The sequence below is a fragment of the Manduca sexta genome, chromosome 26, assembly GCF_014839805.1.
Source record: "Manduca sexta isolate Smith_Timp_Sample1 chromosome 26, JHU_Msex_v1.0, whole genome shotgun sequence".
In the NCBI taxonomy this organism is placed as follows: Eukaryota; Metazoa; Arthropoda; class Insecta; order Lepidoptera; family Sphingidae; genus Manduca; species Manduca sexta.
The window spans coordinates 19,631,959-19,651,209 of NC_051140.1; the positions used below are offsets into that span (position 1 = coordinate 19,631,959).

Sequence of the window (19,251 nt, forward strand, 5' to 3'; positions counted from 1 at the left end):
GAGCCTTAGATGTGTACAACTTCTACATAATTCCTTATTTTGTGTTTGCATCAATTGCACCGTCGGGCATAGTTCAAGTGCCCTTTAAGAAGCTAAACATGACGTCACTCGAACGGTTATCGCATTAATCACGACATGGATTAAATTCAACATTTGCACCACTTTATTCGCATGGGGAGGTATAAAGAACAAAAGAGGGAATTAGCCTCTCGCTTATAATTAACATAATTAAACGGCGCCTGCAGAGCGACGCGACGCCTTAACAAAGGCGCGAGTGGGCTAATGTCATCAACGGCTAGAAAAGAATAAGATATTAAACGTGTTTTAATTTGCACTGTCTTCATCCCCCCTCTCCCCCGGACGAGTCCACGTTCCCCTCGCCGTGCCAAGTGCACTTAACGCCTACAATAATTGCGTTAATGACTCGCCTTAGAATTGTATTCATTTACCTACTTAATGTCCACGGTGGTATTGTTTATTCAAATGCTGTACAAACGCTCTTGAATGTGAAATGAACAATGTGAGATTGGCGTACTATTACAGTTTGTAGAAAAAACTATACCATGATCATTAGCGTTGTTTTTCGAAGTCGGCTCATAGACTTTACATACATATATATATCAAATCCGATCACGAAGTGTAACTTCCCAACAAGCTTTTATTGAATTTAGATGCAGGAGTCAAGAACTTTCGCAAAATATCAGGGCGATATCCACTGACTTTCAATATGGAAATAGCGAGATTGAGCAGAGGTCGCGAACAAAACTTATTGTTTCAGAGAACTAGCCCTTCAACTATCGATTCGTGATCCTTTTGAAGCGAAATAAATATAGTTTCCTTTGAGTCTGATCCTGTACGTATGTTTAAAACAAATCGAAGAAACTTAGTCACAATATAGTATTATGGAAGAGCCTGACTGCGTCGGTGGCGTAGTTGTAATGCGTAGGTACGCGGTGCGTATTGCCGTCCTAACGGACTATGAGAATGAAGGAACAGAGAGTGCACCTGCGTATTGCGCACGCACTTGTGCACTATGATATCCTGCGTACTAGGCCGATCTCCGCTGAGATTGGCTGCCGTGGCCGAAATTCGGCTAGGAGGGATTCTTGGAAGAGCCATCATAATGTATAAACTTTGTCGCAGGACACCTTTGTGGCATGATAAATGCATAAAAATGTCCGTTGTTATTTTATTTTTTTGGTTTAGGTAATCTTAATATTGAATTCCAAGATTATAATTTAATATGTAATTTTATCTAAAAAAAATTTCTTGCTATTTCTTTCACGGTTCGGGCGAGCGCTAAGTAAATAACTTAAAAAAATAAGAGATTCGAAGGTGAGGGAACAACGTCGCGACTATCGTCCCTCATAATCTAAGATTCAAGTATTAAATATTATTGTGATTATTCCATACCTGTAATATTCTTTGTAGGCATCCCGAGCTCATTTCATGTCGGGTTTGGGCGCTGCTACCCCCGTCTGTTCATAAAACTACGCTTCAGAGTTACTGCGACTTGTGAGCTCTACGTGACGGACTGACTGCCCCCCTCCACCTTCACCGTCCCCCACGCCCCCGGCGACCCCAACACACCCCGTAATTCGATACAACGCAAATAAATAATATATTATGCAGTTCACATAAATTGGAGAGTAGGGTCGGAGACATTCACCTCGGGCCAAGTCGGTTGTTTATCAATCTAAGCAACGTGCATGCACTCCCAGAGTCCACGTTTTAATACAACTAGATGACTCGTTTAGGGTTAAATAAAATGTTTTATTTATGAGTTGAAATGATATTTGCAGAGTAAGTCCACTGATTAAACCACTTTTATACAGGCAATGGTTTTAATAAAATATAGCACGTCAGTAGTTACAAAGAATTAGTTTTCATTTTGTTTCATTTAATTTTCACTTCTATGCTTATACTGACGTCACCAAGATTGAATTTGATCCTAGAAGAATACATTATTCCATGCACTGACCCCAGGTTTAGGTATTAAGTTATGCGTTTATTTTAAAATCAAGAATTTTATTCCATATCACTAATAAAGCTGCGATACCTACCTAGTCTCAACTCTAGTGCAGACTGCGGCGGCAATCGACTTTTTTACCCGAGCCACAACGACTTCTTAGTTATAGTGCCTTTAGCCACAACATAAATTCATTTACAATTGAACGTAAAATTGAACGTTTTATTTACATATTTTAAAACAGAATATTCACAATAAACTTAAGGATTATATCCTTATAAGGTTAGCATACAGCTTAACTGAACATGGGAAAAGCTTTAGTGAATCTTTTTAAGTCAGATATGCAGCACGCAGTAGTTCAGCGGGCTGCGGGTAGAATATAGCTGGTCTTGTCTTCGACGTAAAAAGTACACCCCTCGATGCTATATTAGATGTAGGTAAATATATATGTTACTTAATTAACACCTTTAGCAAAAGAAAAACACCATAAAGAAACCTGCATACCTAAATAGTCCAACATTAGAATTTCAAAGGTATAGGCATTAGGGCAATGTGTGGAGTGAGAATCCTTTAAAACTTTTCTCATATGTAAAAGCTCGTGCTCACCACAACAGTTATAATATGACAATGTAATATTATAATTTGTAATTTAATATATAATTATTATGCAGCGGCGTTCATGTTAGCCTACACATCAAACTGTATAATTTCTTAATCAGATAACGTAATTGCTCCCAGGACAATTATTGTAATGAAGTTAGAATTGGTTAATCACTCTAGTGTGCAAGCAATAAGCATAAACAATAACCTACGTATACCAGAGGGTATTGGCAGAGGCCACAACAGAAGATCTTGACTTTGTTAACTGTTGAGGACTGAATATACGATAGATCGTATCTCGCTACTGCAACTCCTGAAAGCCGAGATCAACAGTGTGCACTGTGGCGCAGATTCTGATACCGAGCGGTGAAGCTCGCCGTGTCCCTGGGAGCATATTTTATTCTCTCCCCACAACGAGGTTATTCAAATAGAAGGATAGGGTTTGACATCACTTTGCTCGGTTAGTGCTTTTATTTTTATATTGAGAATATATTTCATGCTTGTCAGTCACATATAAACAATTTTTTTTCTTTTAATAATAAGCAATTCTATGTACCTATTGTAAGGTTTTGAAAGAAAATCAAATACAGAGTTAATAAATTATTATATTCAGTTTATAAACCCCAACACTCTGATCGTTATTCATATAGATTCGTTAATTGAGCTATCGACCTTTAATACTTTGGCAGCACAGCAGCATAAAGGAATAACGATCAGAGTGATGGCAGTTACAAGTTGTCATTTTTTAAAAAAAATATATAAAACGAAAAAAGAATGGCGAGAGGGATTCCGCCGTCTGAATGCGAAAAGGAATGGTCGTTATGTTGAAATAGTTTAAGTATCAAGTTTGTCTCTAAGCCTGATTGGCAATTTATGTTAAAATATATGAGTTCAATATAATTAAATACTTATTAATAGTGCTGGTGTGGTTTCATTATTTGGAACGGTTGGACTGCTTACTACACTATTACATGTTATATCATCTTACTAGGTATTAAAAAAATGGCCACTAGTTATTATGATCTGTCTGATCGGGGCCCGTAATTATAATCACACAGTGATATTATGTATCGACTGTGACTAAATTGAGTGTAGTGGTGGAATTCGTGGGCGTGTATCTGAGTTTGTGTATTGTAACGTCGCACAGATGGCACGTCCTGGGGATCCATTGACCTCTGAGGCTCTGTGCCAGCGGTCAGGACGACAATGCTGAAAATAGAATTGCAAGTTACAAATCGTAAGTAACATTGTGTCATAGGCGCGTAATCGTAGTAGTATTTAATCTACTACTGAACGTAAATGTAATAAGTTATGTATGGTACTGTCTTGTCAATCGAGTTTATATCGAATGTGACGATACACTCATCTCCAGTATCACAGACTGTATGTTATAGACATTAGATACGTACCTCGATAATATACTGGTTTACAAATTGAGTTTTAGATAAAACAAAAATAATTCTTTGTATTCTATACTATATAATTTTCGTGTCTTCATGAATGCAACGATTAGGTAGTTGGTCGTCTGATACTAAGCGGTGGTCGATATTTCTACGAAATTTCTGTGCTGCGTATCGGTATTCTGCATAGCCATTCTGCTGGATTAGACCGTTTTAGTGTGAAATACATCGTCATGTTAGGATCATGCATTGTGGGCGTGTTTGAGTAATTTCAATAATTATTCGATGTTTATGTCTATTAAAATGTATTTATTATTATGAGATATGAAGTAACTGCTCGGTGGCAAATGTCTTGTTTGCGAGACTTCATCTGGGAAGTAAGCCGCGAAGCCGCAGTGTGCTAACACAGTTCTGTTTCAGTTTGCAGGATATGTAGCCCGTGTAATTGCTGGGCTGGTATACGATCAGATAGAAAGACACGCGCGGTTCAGTGTCATGCAGAGCTTCCAGCGTCGCAATTCAAAGTTTTGAAATACTGTTTAAAATAAATAGGCATTAGGCATGTTTGTCATCTCATTTAATTATAATGAAAAATATTCAGATTTATATACAAATTAGATAAAAAAAACATTATGTTTCTTCATAACAATTCTTCACAGAAATAATATTTGTGTGCATAAAACACTCGAACAAATTGGCCCTGTGGTTTCGTCTTAAATCTTAATAATGGATAACCAATCTATCCTTACTCACACATGATAACAAGGGGTGCGGTCCCACGGCACGCGATAGCGCGAAGTCTACAGCAAATATCACGAAATCCAGATAAATGAATTAAGTAAGAAAAAGAAAAGTATATTTACATATAACTCATTGATCTTCAGAAAATTCTCAGAAAACAGATTAAGGAATAAGACTGGAATTATGCCATGTAATAAATAAAGAGAAATATATCTATAATTTATAACTGATAATTTGTAAATTACATGTACATAAAAAAATACTTTATTTATCATTTAGGCAAACAAAGTTGCACTTATGATACGTCAAAACAAAGCATAAGAATAATTGTTATTATTTCTAAACAACTATTAAAATTACTTATATAACTATGGACATTTTAAATTAGGGAAGAAATTTATAATAAAGACAACGTATAAACCGAAGTAACCAGCTCGGGCTGGCAAGTAGGGGAAAATAGAAGGATAACGCGTCGCGATCCTCACCGGCGAGGACATGAGCCCTAACCTAGCTAACCTACCAGCTTTTCACTAGCTACCTAAGTGATGACTACCCGAAGAAGAAAGGCAGAAAGAAACTCCGGGCTATTTTTTTTGTCAGCAATTGTTCAGTACAGTGTTGTTTGTTTTTGATTATTTTTTCCAAGTCTTTCTTGTACAAAGTCACAATAGTTATATAAGCTAATGCACGCACATCACCGTTAACATGGGATAAGATGAAATCCAATCGATTAAACCTGGAGTGGCATAAAATAAAATTAAAGAGAGAAAACAAAGGGAACATAAATTCATACTTAAATAACGGCGTACAGTGTGCATTCGCCTACATTTACAATCATAGTTTTCAGTCATGAGAAAAGAAAAACAAATTGAATATTAATATTAAACAGGCAAACACAACACGATCGGTTGGTCGACTTTCATAGGTACTGCAGATGGGTGTCTAACAGATTTGTGCGCGTTCAGAAGGAAGCCTGAACAGTGGTTTGAATGCGGATGGCAGTGGGTTGGTTTAATAACTGTTCCCACGGCAAACCAACATATTTCATACGCTGTGTCATCTGCGCTATAACGTTCCTTGGGACCGCACCCTAGTGGTGCGTGGCGAGAGGGCGCGTGCGGCGGGACGCGGGCGGGCACTCTGCGAGATTACCACTAATATCGCATTTCTGGGAAGGATTTGTAAAAACGTCCCGCGCTATGCGTGACGGATTCCAAATGCCACCATTAATCTCTATTGATTATTAACAATTTCCTCACATTACTTATCAGTTGAATGGATATTACGGACCGACAGTCTGAAGCAGCTAGGTTCAAACATTTTTTGTTCGCTTATCTATATCTATATCTATACTTAAAATAAATCTGTAGAGAGGTCAATTCTGTACATGAAATATATTTCCAAAATAACTATCAGGGGGTGATTAGGGATCGATACTGATGCCAAAAATGCAATTTGTAAAATTTTTTGTCTGTCTGTCTGTCTGTCTGTATAACCGATTATAGAAACAAAAACTACTCGACGGATTTTAACGAAACTTGGTACAATTATTTGTCATACTCCTGTGCTGGTTATAGTATACTTTTCATCACGCTACAATTAATAGGAGCAGAGCAGTGAAGGGAAATGTTGGGAAAACGGGAGAAGTTACTCCATTTTTTAAGCTTCCGTCGCGTGTGCAACCTTAATGGTTAAAGCTACACAGAAATCAAGTATGAAAATGTTCTCCTTAAAATTATGTAAAAAATATCCCACGACAGCATATGTCTATCTTTTATGGTTGACTCACAATAACACGTGTAACTCCCGATAGCTTAGCAGTTCGAAGCTTTTTCGTTATATTTGTCTACTCTTACGTTTATAACACTCTCAGTCATCCCTAATTAATAAAGTTAACATTATTAAATATTCCATAAAAAATAATCATAGAAATCGGTATAGCAACACCAAAGTTATACATGAAATACGCTAATAATAAGCCATCATGCGTGAATACTTAATCATGCTATAAGGATTATTTTTGTATATATATAAGGTCGCGAACGCACAGGCAGGCGGCTTGCTTGGCACCTAGAGGCTAGCGAATCACCTAGCGAGTAGCTTCGTAAAACGAACATTCTCGAACGTTCGCGACCGGCTCCATTTTTGAAGTCCGAAATCCACGCGGGCGAAGCTGCGGGCGGAAGCTAGTATTTATATATATTGATAGTTGTGCGCAGTCCGCAATGTTATTCGGCTATTATTTTATAACATAATATATTTGGCATACCTACTCACTTACTATTTGGTTGCTACCATGAAAGACGGTAGGAGATAGAATTTTCAAGGTACTGACTGTGTTAATTAGATAAGTACATCCGCAGTTTTTTATCTTTGCACGCCAGGACCCGTTCTGTGGATGGAGGCGTTTGGAGAATTCCACTACGGTATCCCCTGCCTGTAGTAAAAGACGATTAATAAGGCCCCTTGGACGTCGGGGACTGTCCGCCGTTAGTGCACGTTGTGCGTCTTTAAGCATTGTGGTGTCACTTAAGATGGAAGACAGCGTGGAAAGTAGTCTTAATGCTGCCGTTGATAACGAGGGCTTCCTTCTCAGCGCGGGGGCTTCTGAGCCCCTCCACGATGAAATTGTGCACAATATGAAAGTCTGTAAGTAACGCTAACACGATTGTTAGCCATGTGGAATACTCATGGATAAATTCCCTCTGCTATAGTACAAACTATCAATATTGCCTTATTTGCATTTGTGGTAGATATTTATTCCGGTACATAATTTGTTCATACTAAACATGTTGAACAATATTTTGTTAGGATTATTGTTTTGTTTACATTGTATACGCAATATAATCGAATTATGTTTGTATCAAATGTGTACTTCACGATTCAATAAACCGGGGATTAGCCTCTGGTGTAGACTATGAATGTGTGAAACGCGAGGTCGCGGGTTCGATTTCTAGTGGGGATGGTTTTGTTACCGAATTTTCTTTCACGTCGAGGTGTTGTGAGATTGAGTATCTAGTAATTGTGGACTTTACTTATGATGGTAGAACAAGCTCTCTCTGTTTCTCTGTGTGTTACGCTTTCACAACTGAGCCGCTGGACCGATATCGATAAAATTTGGTGTATAGATAGTTTGAGACCCTGGGGAGGACATAGGCTTTTTATATCCCGGAAAAACTTTTTCGCGCGGGTGGAGCAGTAAAGAGTAGTATCAATTTAATTTTATTGGTAAAAAAGAAATTTAACATCAGTTCTACCATTAACTACTAGACCAGGCAGCACCATCTCACGTAAAATAGGCGTCGAGTGAGAGTTTTATTGATGTATTACTTACGGATATAATGAAAGTTGAAAGTATAATAAACTCTGTTCTTTCCAGATCTCATTCTATTGCCCTAGTTAGACATTCCTTTGACGTTGTATATGCACGACAGTGCTCACTTATCATCAGGTAAGCCTGCTAGTTAACCTATAATATATCTGTAGATCGCTAGAAACCCAACAACACAACATCCATTTAGCCAGGGCCGCATCAGTGAAGCGTTCGTAAGTGTATGATTGGCGAGTACGGGCACGTCTCCTGACCTTGTCTAAATATTGTCTCATGGCGCGGTGCGGGGCGGGGCGGTGTGCGGCAGAGTGCGGCGGTGCACGCTGCGTGCTATCGTGTTGATTCAGTTCGTCTCAAATCCATATTTACCAGGACGCGTCGTGTACCACGTGGACGTAGTGGGAAGTTGGGGCCTGACCCCCTTAATGATTCATGTATTGATTACTGTCAATTCATAATGTGACAGTGAATGAACTACGGTCTTTACGTGTTCTCCTCTATGTAGGTGGCCTCTCCTAACTATAAACTTGGGAGTGAAAGTTGTGAAGATTATTGTAAGTTATAAAAATAAACCAATTCGGATGTATTTACTTTGAAACAAAGACAAACTAAGTTCAGAATCCTTTTTGTTCCGGAATATTATGGGGTTTAGCTGGCCTTACTTTATAAATAAACATAAAATTAGGCATTGCATCTACAATATGGGCAAACTACTTAGTAAAGGGTCGTCGTATCTCATTCAATACAGACTGGTTCTAACGGTTTGATCTGAATAACTTTAGGGAAGACCTAAATTCAGCAGTGAATTTCTAAAGGCCACAGATGATGATTAATACTTAAAGGGTGTCATTAGTAATGACTGTATTATTAACACTCGTAGAATAACAAGAATAGAGTAATTTTGACCCCCAAACCCGTCTAAATGCGCCCCACGTATCCGAGTAACCGCATTCACACGGGGCACATTAACTCGCCGTCTGTCGCCAGTGTTGTAGTGCGTGCGCCGTCCAACACAACACACAATACAACAGAGCGCGGCGTGTTGTCTTCGCTCCATCCCACATGTCTCCGGCAAATCGAACCACAAAGCTACTCGTCGCCGAACCGTTGGGCCTTTGAGCCATTGTTGGATCCAAGATTTGCGTAGACCAAACAGATAGGGAATTAATGAGCTGTTAAATTAATTAAATTGTGTTAGAATTGACATGAAACATGAAACAAAAAACTGGTTTTGAAAAGAGCATTAGTTATTTTCCGTTTACTCTGCAAATAAATGCATGCATTTTTTGTAGATTTTTTTTTTAGAATCGGCGGCAAAGTTAAAAGTAATCTAAATACATAAGGACTGTAAAAATAGTATGTTCTATAAATATCTTGATATAATTTTTATATCCAAAATAAAACCCATAATAAACAAATTTAGGTATTTAATGTGCGAGGAAGCATATCAAACTCAGATTTAGTCAGAAATATTATCTCGTTATAAGATTCTGGCCAAAAAATTTTAAGTCACGGGTGTAGTGCAAAGAGGAGGAGGGATGAATTTTAGGAAGTTTTCACTGTTTACGTGCAGACGTGACGTAAGGCGAGCGAAAACGGTTCCAATCCATCGTACCGTAGCCATAAAAGTCAGCGTCTATCACATGTTTGTATAATTAAAGTCTGCAAGAATAGCTGGTTGTTTTGTTCACCATACACAATGTCTACGTTGCATATCGGCACACAATTGACACGACAATGCAAACGTTCGTTAGAGTGTGTACACGCGCCGGCGTGTCTCGGGGCCCGCGCCCACCGCACACCTCCTAAATCCGATTTGGGGTAAGACAAACTTTACACGGTCAGTGTCGGGTTTAGTGGATTGTGTTTCAGAATGTAGTGATCTGCTGATAGAGAAAGCAGCTAGTCATCTGATTGATACTGGAAATCTTTAAAAATACATTATATATATATATATTTATAATATTGATACAAAATTGTAGTGAATAAATCGTGCTCTTACGTGACAGGTGCGGGTCCTACGCGGAGGGATGCGGGGAGAGGGCGCGGTATGCTCGTAGACGCAGCACCTTCAAAGCGTCGCGGCTCATTGTAAACGAGCCAAGTTTTTCTATTTCCTCTGCTTATCCGCCACCCGCCGCGACCTTGCACAGGGCGTCATTATAGGGCTTAAAATCGGGACTCAAAATATGGAGTTACGTAAAAATTGTTAAATAGATTTGATGCTATTAAATTAAAATTTTAGGGACTTACTTGTACGGGATAGTAAATTATCACAGAAGCAAAAAACGTCCGTGTAATGTGTTCAATCTTTATTGTATGCAACGTAGATTTACAAAATATTTATTGTAACATTAATATTATTAAAACTTACGCGAGACATATTAAATTAGTCGAAAACAACACGGTTTTACTCACGTTTAAAAAGGTCATATGACCTACTTAATAGGTCGGAACTGGTCGGCGATTCTTACTACTTTTTAAACGTGAGTAAAACCGTGTTGTTTTCGACTATTTTAACATTGATTATAATTAGTCGTGAGTAATGACCCCCAAAACATATTTTGGATCTGTAACATTTGTTTGCGCAGGGGGGAGGGTGTATCTTATGAATAGCTACATCACCTGTCTCGCGCGGCACTGAATGCGTGGCTCGTTGTCGGTCAGTTTCACGGGTAATCGGGTTCGAATGCCGCTTTGTTACCGCACAATACCGTCCGAAGCGATCTAATTAACGGACCGGACTTGAATATATAAAACCGCTTCTGAGTCATCAGGATGTTTTGGGGGACTTTTTAATGCGTGAAAGTCCTTTTGTATTATGGATTGAAGGACTTTATAGCTAGTGTGATTACGGGGTCATAAAGTAAATGTTTAAAGTTAATGTTTTACTTTTTATACGACCACTGACTATTAATAGTATAAATACCGACCAGTAGTTTGAAATAGACTGCCAGTCCTACATTATAACGCTGTATTACTGTCGTCGTGCCGAGATGAGATGATCGTCAGTAAAAGGGTGTTTTCAGACTCCTGATAATATAAGCAGCAATAAACAAACTATTATACTTTTCGTTGTTATTCGTGGATTTTTATATTATATTTTTCTGCCGACATTTCGAAACTTGCATCTGTATGGTCACAGACGGAATGAGATGTTAACAAATACCTCAGTGCGTCACGTGGGCCTGAGAGCTGAAAAGTTTTCGAAACGTCGGAACAAAATTGTAACATAAAAAGCCGCGATAAAATCCGAAGAATATTTTTATTTCCATGTCTATGATGTAAACATAAGAAATCACTTAGCAATAGACAAAACATTCGAAAACCTTCGATCTTGTCATATTTCATAAATATAATCATATCGAAAAGTAATATTTACTGTCCAATATAGTAAATATTTTAGTTTACATATTATCCACGTCAGAGAGCGCGCGACGCGAGCTTTGTAATAACATATTTAGGGATTATAGACGGGTCAATAGCGGCTGTATACAAATAAAGCTGTGTAGCGTGAGGAATGGGGTCGTCGTGCGGATTAACATACATCATGTATGTACATGATAATCGGCTACACACACAGATTATGGGACTATTGTCTGCCGAGTGATTACCGGGTAATGCGCTTGCCGCGCCGCCGCCGCGCCCGCCGCGACCGCCGCGACGCGCCTTGAGGCTGCCATTGTTTACTGATTTAGATAACAGATGGCTCTGATAATATTGAGTTTGTCAGTACCATCGATATAATATAGGTCAATTTGTATATTCCTTTTTCTGTTTTACATTCTTAATACAAAAAGATAGTAGTACAGATCGTGGAATGTATTTGAGTAAATAATTTTAGGATAAAAATAATTTATATTGGCAGCACCTAAGTTGTTATTTGTGAGGTAAACAAGTGAGATTGAAAACCCGGCGTGGTGTGGTTCAATTTGCGTCAACTAATCATAAGTGATATTGCGTGGTTTATGTTAGATTATGTCGACACGAGGCGCGAATTTGGAAGGGTTCGCTACTGGTGCAATGACAAGACGAGCAAGTCGCTATTTCGATAGTAATCGTCGCGACTGCCAATAAGCGCATTGAATTCTACCAAGGCCTTTACATGATAATAAATTGTTTCGTGGTATTGTACACGAGACGGTAAATTATCCTTCATAACATAAACCATGGTATTTGCACACTATAGTAGTATACACACAAAAAAATCTTCAAACACAAGACCTAACACTTTTGTAGTAATTATACTACAGTAGGCTACGGCAAGGCTAGTGTATTTTGCATACTTCCACAGCATTATGTCCTATTGTATTCTTCTGTGGGGCTCTGCTGCAGATCTGCAGACCATTTTTATCTTGCAGAAACGAGCGATTAGAGCTATTTACAACCTTCGCTCTCATGATTCCCTTAGGCAAATGTTTAAGGAGGTGAATATACTGACTTTGCCGGCCGAATATATTTTTCAGAATATAATGTACGTACGTAAAACCTTAGTACTTTTATTAAAAACAGTGACTTGCATAGTCTAAATACCAGAAATAAAAATAAATTGGTTGTCCCTAATCATAGGCTCTGTAAAACCAATAAATCTTTCTTAGTTAATAGCATTAAGTTCTATAATAAACTTCCCTTCGAAGTTACCAATTTGACCGAACAAAAATTCAAGTGTTATGTTAAGCGTGAATTAATGTGTAAAGGATACTATACTGTATCTGATTACCTTAATGATAAGACGGTTTGGAAAGTTTGTCCTGCACACAATGACCCACCATGTTAGCACACATTAGTAATTAATTAACTGCCTAAAATGTCTTTGTTACATGTCTCACATGCTTTTTTTTTTATAATAATGACATTTCTATAGTTCTAATTTGACATAATCATATCATATCTTAATGAAATGTTATTTTTGAAAGACGACCACCCGATCATGTTGTGTTTGCCTGTTTAATATCACTATTTTTTTCTTTTCTCATGATTGAAAACTATGATTGTAAATGTAGGCGAATGCACGCTGTACGCCGTTATTTAAGTATGAATCTATGTTCTCTTTCATTTGCTATCGCTAATTTTATTTTATGCCGCTCCAGGTTTAGTCGATTGGATTTCATCTTATCCCATGTTAACGGTGATGTGCGTGCATTAGCTTATATAACTATTGTGACTATGTACAAGAAAGACTTGGAAAAAATACAAAAGAAGTACTGAACAATTGATGACAAAAAGAAAGCCCGGAGTTTCTTTCTGCCTTTCTTCTTCGGGTAGTCATCACTTAGGTAGCTAGTGAAAGGCTGGTAGGTTAGCTAGGCTAGGGCTCATGTCCTCACCGGTGAGGATCGCGACGCGTTACCCTTCTATTTCCCCCCTACTTGCCAGCCCGAGCTGGTTACTTCGGTTTGTACCTAGTCTTTTGTATAAACTTTATCCCCTAATTTAAAATCTCCATAGTTATATAAGTGATTTTAATAGTTGTTTAGAAATAATAATTATTCTTATTCCTTGGTTTTGACGTATCATAAGTGCAACTTTGTTCGCCTACGTGATAAATAAAGTATTTTTTTTTTTTTTTTTTTTTATATCAACAATGTTTTATGCACTATGATTTATGTTTTTTATCTATAGTATATCTTGTTAATTTACTTTTTTAAATAAAACAAATTTAGTTCGTTCATTGTCACTAAACACGTGGTATGATTATCAACTTTAATTGGAATACAAATGACCTCCCTCGCCTTATTTAACAAAAAATGACCCACAGTGCAATCCTAAATCCGGACCTGTGCCAGCCGACATCGTCTCGCTGTGGCCGCGACCTTTACGCTTGCCGCCTGCGGTGCAGCGAATGTCGCTCATTCCACAGATATTAAAAGATACAGCGCCGCGCCGTTTGCGCCGGTAGACGGGGTTCTCGCATTCCTCGCTCATTTCCCGCCTTTTAAAGACAGGACTTGTTGCTTATCATAAGATTGCTAGATGGATTAAAATTGATTATTGGCGAAGAATATTTTTTTCTATAGAAGGCAGACTGATGACTAACCTAATAGATAATGGTCATTGTTGAGTGAATTTATGCTCGCGACACATCCAGACTGATACCTCGGGTAATATATTTTTCAGATCTCGGTCATATCGCTGTATGAAAACTATTTTGTAACTCGTGTATCGACAACTATGGTGCGGTGTTTACGAGAGAGTCGCGAGTGGAGTGTCGGCACTGTCGGGAGCACTCGGTGACGTCACTTCGACGTAACGTTGTTGACTCGCGGGATCAGCCGCGACGTGTGGTCGGCTTACGGCAAGCACACTCGCCACACACCACCCAATAACACGCGGATATGTACCATGCACATTTCCGTGGACTGAAACTAGAGGATAAGGACAGGGCCGAACAAGACTCCGACTGCATTCCCACAGTTCCTCAAGTGTAATGAAAAAGCTTTTGCTAACGGGTCTGCTCGTATAAACTATATAAACTAGCCGATATATCTGTATAATCGTAAGTCTGGCTTCATTCAAAGATAACGTAGTTTTGTATTCTTATTAAGTCCAATACTACTTTAATTCTTAAATTTCATTTCTTAATAAAATTGCATATAGTTTACAAAGAGTTTCGCCTTTAACCATTAATGATTAAGCAATAATCTTAATTCCTTTTACTAAATAAAAATAAAAAAAAAACTAAAACACATTATCTTCCCTTTTATAATAATAAATAATAATAATATCAGCCCTATATTATATACTTGCCCATTGCTGAACACGGGCCTCCTCTACTACTGAGAGGGATTAGGCCTTAATCCACCACGCTGGCCTAGTACGGATTGGTAGACTTCACACACCTTCGAAATTCCTATAGAGAACTTCTCAGATGTGCAGGTTTCCTCACGATGTTTTCCTTCACCGTTAAAGCGAACGATAAATTCACAAAGAATAAACACATGAGTTTAGCAAAGTCAGAGGTGTGTGCCCTTGGTATTTGAACCTGCGGACATTCGTCTTTGCAGTCAGTTCCACACCCAACTAGGCTATCGCCGCTTAATTCCTTTTATACCTCAGGGACCTTATTCTCTATGCCACACGTTATTTTTACAGTGCGTAACAAGCTCTTAACGCATCGCGTCACGTTTAATACAATAGAAATTGGCATACAGAATACCATTCCACACGAATTTCACGAAGATAACATGACACGGCCGCGTTACGCGTTTGCAGTGTCATAGAGAATAAGGCTCCAGTATAATAATTAAAACATGTGTGGTGTCGTGGCGTGGTCACAACATGCCGGTATTTATGCGGAAACAAACAACAGAGCTCTGTAACACTTATTGCTTAACTTTCTACCACGTGGTCCCGGTGCCCGCGGTGCGGCCCGGACCTCCCTCACCTTTGGGCACAAATTTATTTTTCAGCGGTTCGTTTTAGCGTTTAACTTGTCTCGTTATTGCTATTTGTGAGCTGTTTCGCGTTTGGTTCTGTTTGTTACGATCACTGGCTCTGGGAGGGTTCGGAATCCATGTATGTTAAGAGATTAACAAAATATATTTTTAAAATAATAAGATATTATAGATTTAGATTTTTTATAGCAAAAGATCGAGGCTGGAAGATGAAAATATGGTAAAGAGTTATCACTAACAGCTTGTGCCGGAGAATTATGAATTTCGGATTTAGTTGCGGTTTTTATGTTTTATTTTTCTACTCCTTTGGAAGACAAATTAACATTTGCGTACACATAAGAAATCATTTAAGTTAAAGTTATATTATAATGATTTATTACGTTTAGTTAAGACGAACTATCTATACTAATTCTATCTACTAACTTTATCCTAAAAAAGGAATCGGGTCGCATCACTAGTGTAGTCGGGGGATATTCATATCGGCCGCGGATCGGAGCTGAAGACGCCTCGATATTGTAATGTACAGTACAGTTACAACACAGTACAGTAAGCATACAGTATGCTAGTTGTTTGTTGATGAAAAGCCGATATAGTTTACAGGTTATTTACATAACAAGAACAAACCACCAACAGGTCTATTTGTAGATTGGTAGTGAAGATAACTAAAATAAAATTAAATATGACAATATTATTAATATTTTTTGCCAGTCATCAAAGTTTTTACGGTCATCGGAGTATAGACATCTCTCTGTCATCCTGTATACAGACTACACACTAATAGTGACACGTGGCTCATTGAAACCGACAGAAATAGCGGAGTTTCATCTCAATATGTACCGCGATCCCTATACAGTAATTAGTTCCCTATACAGATAACATATTATTAGTAAATATATATCATATACTTACTTATAATATGTTATCTGGTAACTTCCAATAACAGGTCCTCGACGACATACTGAGTATTTCATACATTGGTTTCGCATAAAAGCGGCGGAACGGCGGCTCTCCGTCCAAGTAAACAGTTTATGCAAAGCGACGAATTGAATAAAGGAAGGATCGAGAGCCGCCGACATCAATGCACACATCAATGTTTGTAGGTTTTACACGGGGTGGCTTCTGAGGCCCGTATTCAATTTCGTGTATGAGGTAGTTTCTTGATTATTTAAAAAGCAAAAGGCAACCGAGGTAGGTTACAGAACAGTAAGACTTATAGCTTTCCGTGCGTTCGCGATTGTCTAACTAATACTTGGTTAGAAAAGGATCATTGTGTATCGCAATTCTTTACCAGCCATGATAATTTTAAAGCTTGCATGCTTGCTAAAATGTTCTCATTGAGTCTAGTTGCTTCTCTTGCGTGTTACAGCTTTACACTTAGTTACGAATATGAACAGTCCGCTCATCTTTGGGAGTTTAGTTGCTGGCATGATGAGCTCAACATTATGTTAAGCAGTATGCAAATAATATCGTGGGTTGTATACTACATGAACCTTGTAGAGACTAGACGGAATTTACGTGGTTTCTGGTGTTTTTACTATGCCTATTATTAGAATCAAATCTAACAACTCATGTGATAGGACCCTTCCGTTAAAATTTTATCTGCGATGCTTTGCAACTGGCTTTACTAGTTGTAAACGTCCCTATACTTGAGGTGGAAATGCCTCCTTAGTTCATTATTCTGTCTCTTGCTATGGACGGAAGTAGACAATTAATATTTCCAACTCGACCCTATCTTTCTATTTGATCAAGTTTGTTGCGGGATAAAGACAAATAATTAGTGTTCATTGAAACTCGCCGAGTTTCACCAATCCGTGTCATGAAATGCGTGCCACTGTTGTTCTTGGCTTACAGGAGCTTTAGTGATGTGTGTGAGGGCGGGAAAGAAAAGAACAGTAAGGTGAATGAAAGGAATGGTAAATGTAGTTAAGTAAGGAGAAAATGATAAAGAAAAATGTATTAATTTAACAATCTTAATTCAAAGATAACACCTTCTTTGTTGTGAAGAGAAAGCGATAAAAATAGCACCTTGTTGTAAATATTGAAGATATAGGAATTCGTTTGAATTACCCAATACAGAAGTCCATTCGGTTTGAGTTCAAAAAGGATGACCACGAGGCTCCGTCTATCAGTCGCGTGGCTGAGCCGCTCTGCTCCATTCATAGGATTTGCTGGAACTTCGGCTCAAGCCGATAAACTCACCCACTTTCGACATGATAGGGACGAAAATGTACTGCGAGAAAAACGTGAATATTTTCGGTAAAAGCAACGTGAATTTAAAAAGGCATGCACGTAAAATTGCTTACGAAGATTTTGTTTTACAACTTAATGAATACGTAATTTACCAGCTATCAGAGAGCTCACCTGATGACCGTCAGGTAAAATGGTATCTAGATCTTGAAAATACAAGAAAGAAAATATTGTCATGAATCTTCTATATTTTGAAATTTGTGAAGTGCACAAATCCATATTGCGGTAGGAAACAAGGTCAATATTTTTCTATAAAGAGATCTGCACCCAGCAGCGCTATAGGTACTGATATGTGATGATTTGCATCCATTATACTTAAAAGCCACTCACGATTTAATTGTTCCGAGGGCTGAGTAGAGCGCTGATTAATTACGGCGGCGAGTGGTGCGTGCGCCGACCGCCGCCGCCGTTTGTACCGAATCGCCGACTAATCGAGTTAATTGAATGTTCCGTTCTTTTTGTGAATCACTCGCCGCAGACCGCCACCCTCACGGATGCATTCGGTCTTTAGCCAATCGTTCAGTGGCAAACAACGTAATGTTTGAACATGTACATTTATAGTGCTATATTTAATTATATTCATGAGTTTTTTTCATATATAACTTATTACTAATAAAGTGTTGGGATCAAAATATTATTGTGAGGGTATTTGTGACACCTTTTGCTATTAAACACTGAGCGTTTGATAGATCCAGGAAGTTGTTCATTGACACTCGTACCGGTCGGTTGGTTGGTAAAATATTTGTGACAGTATTTCTGAAGTCAGAAACGGTTATTTTTATTTTGAGTCAAAATCTCTAAGATCCTAATAATAACGTTATTATGTGTCGTGATTTAAGAGCTTTAGGTAAGGCTGAGGGTCTACAATGTAGATGATACATTTTTCGTCTGAGAATCTGTCTCGGTTAATACTACTGTTTTCCTACTCTCGGCAAGCAATGTGTAAACAAAACTGTATTAAAGATGATTATAACTGGTATATTTATAGGACACCATGGATTGCTGTGATTTAAAAAGTTTAAGTTACTATAGATTTTGGTTCAAGCTAGCAGACACCACGAAGCTGTGGTTCCGCAATATAAATAAAGCCGCATAAGAAAAGGAATAATTAAGGTAAGTTCATAGTCATCGTGTCTGCTCAGAGTTGATGAGAATCAGCTAAATAGAGTGTTAATTTGTTGCATTTGATGCCAACATCCGTCCTCGCGTGTACACAATGTGTTTCATTCGAAAGAGCGGGTCTGAATGGGGAGAATTCTATACAAGAAGTAAGATAAAATGCGGATGAAAGACATTTGTGGAGGAATCTAAGTATTTTAGAATTTTTAAATAATTTCGCTTGTGAAATTCGGTATTATATTATTGAGCCCAAATTAATGCTAAAGAAGTAGACAGAGTTGCAAATAGTGCTCGTAGCCACATTTGCCTAATTTATTGCAGTTCTGATTGCCATGAAACTAGTACAAATTCTGGAGCTTGGAAATATAAAACGACTTCATATTAATTGAGTCACGCATATTTTAATATGTTGATTGTTAGACATGTCACCTGAACTTGGAACTCTACACG

General features: G+C 38.1%; 1 protein-coding gene across 1 annotated transcript in view; it reads left to right on the forward strand.

Annotated features, from left to right (window-relative positions):
* Positions 1-7,244: 7,244 nt before the first annotated feature.
* The window catches only part of LOC115446858 (ionotropic receptor 75a-like), a 93,152-nt gene continuing 81,145 nt past the window's right edge, over positions 7,245-19,251 (forward strand). Inside the window, exon 1 of the mRNA XM_037443178.1 lies at positions 7,245-7,359. Within this exon, the coding sequence (XP_037299075.1) occupies positions 7,245-7,359 (115 nt within the window). The remainder of the gene's footprint in view (positions 7,360-19,251) is intronic.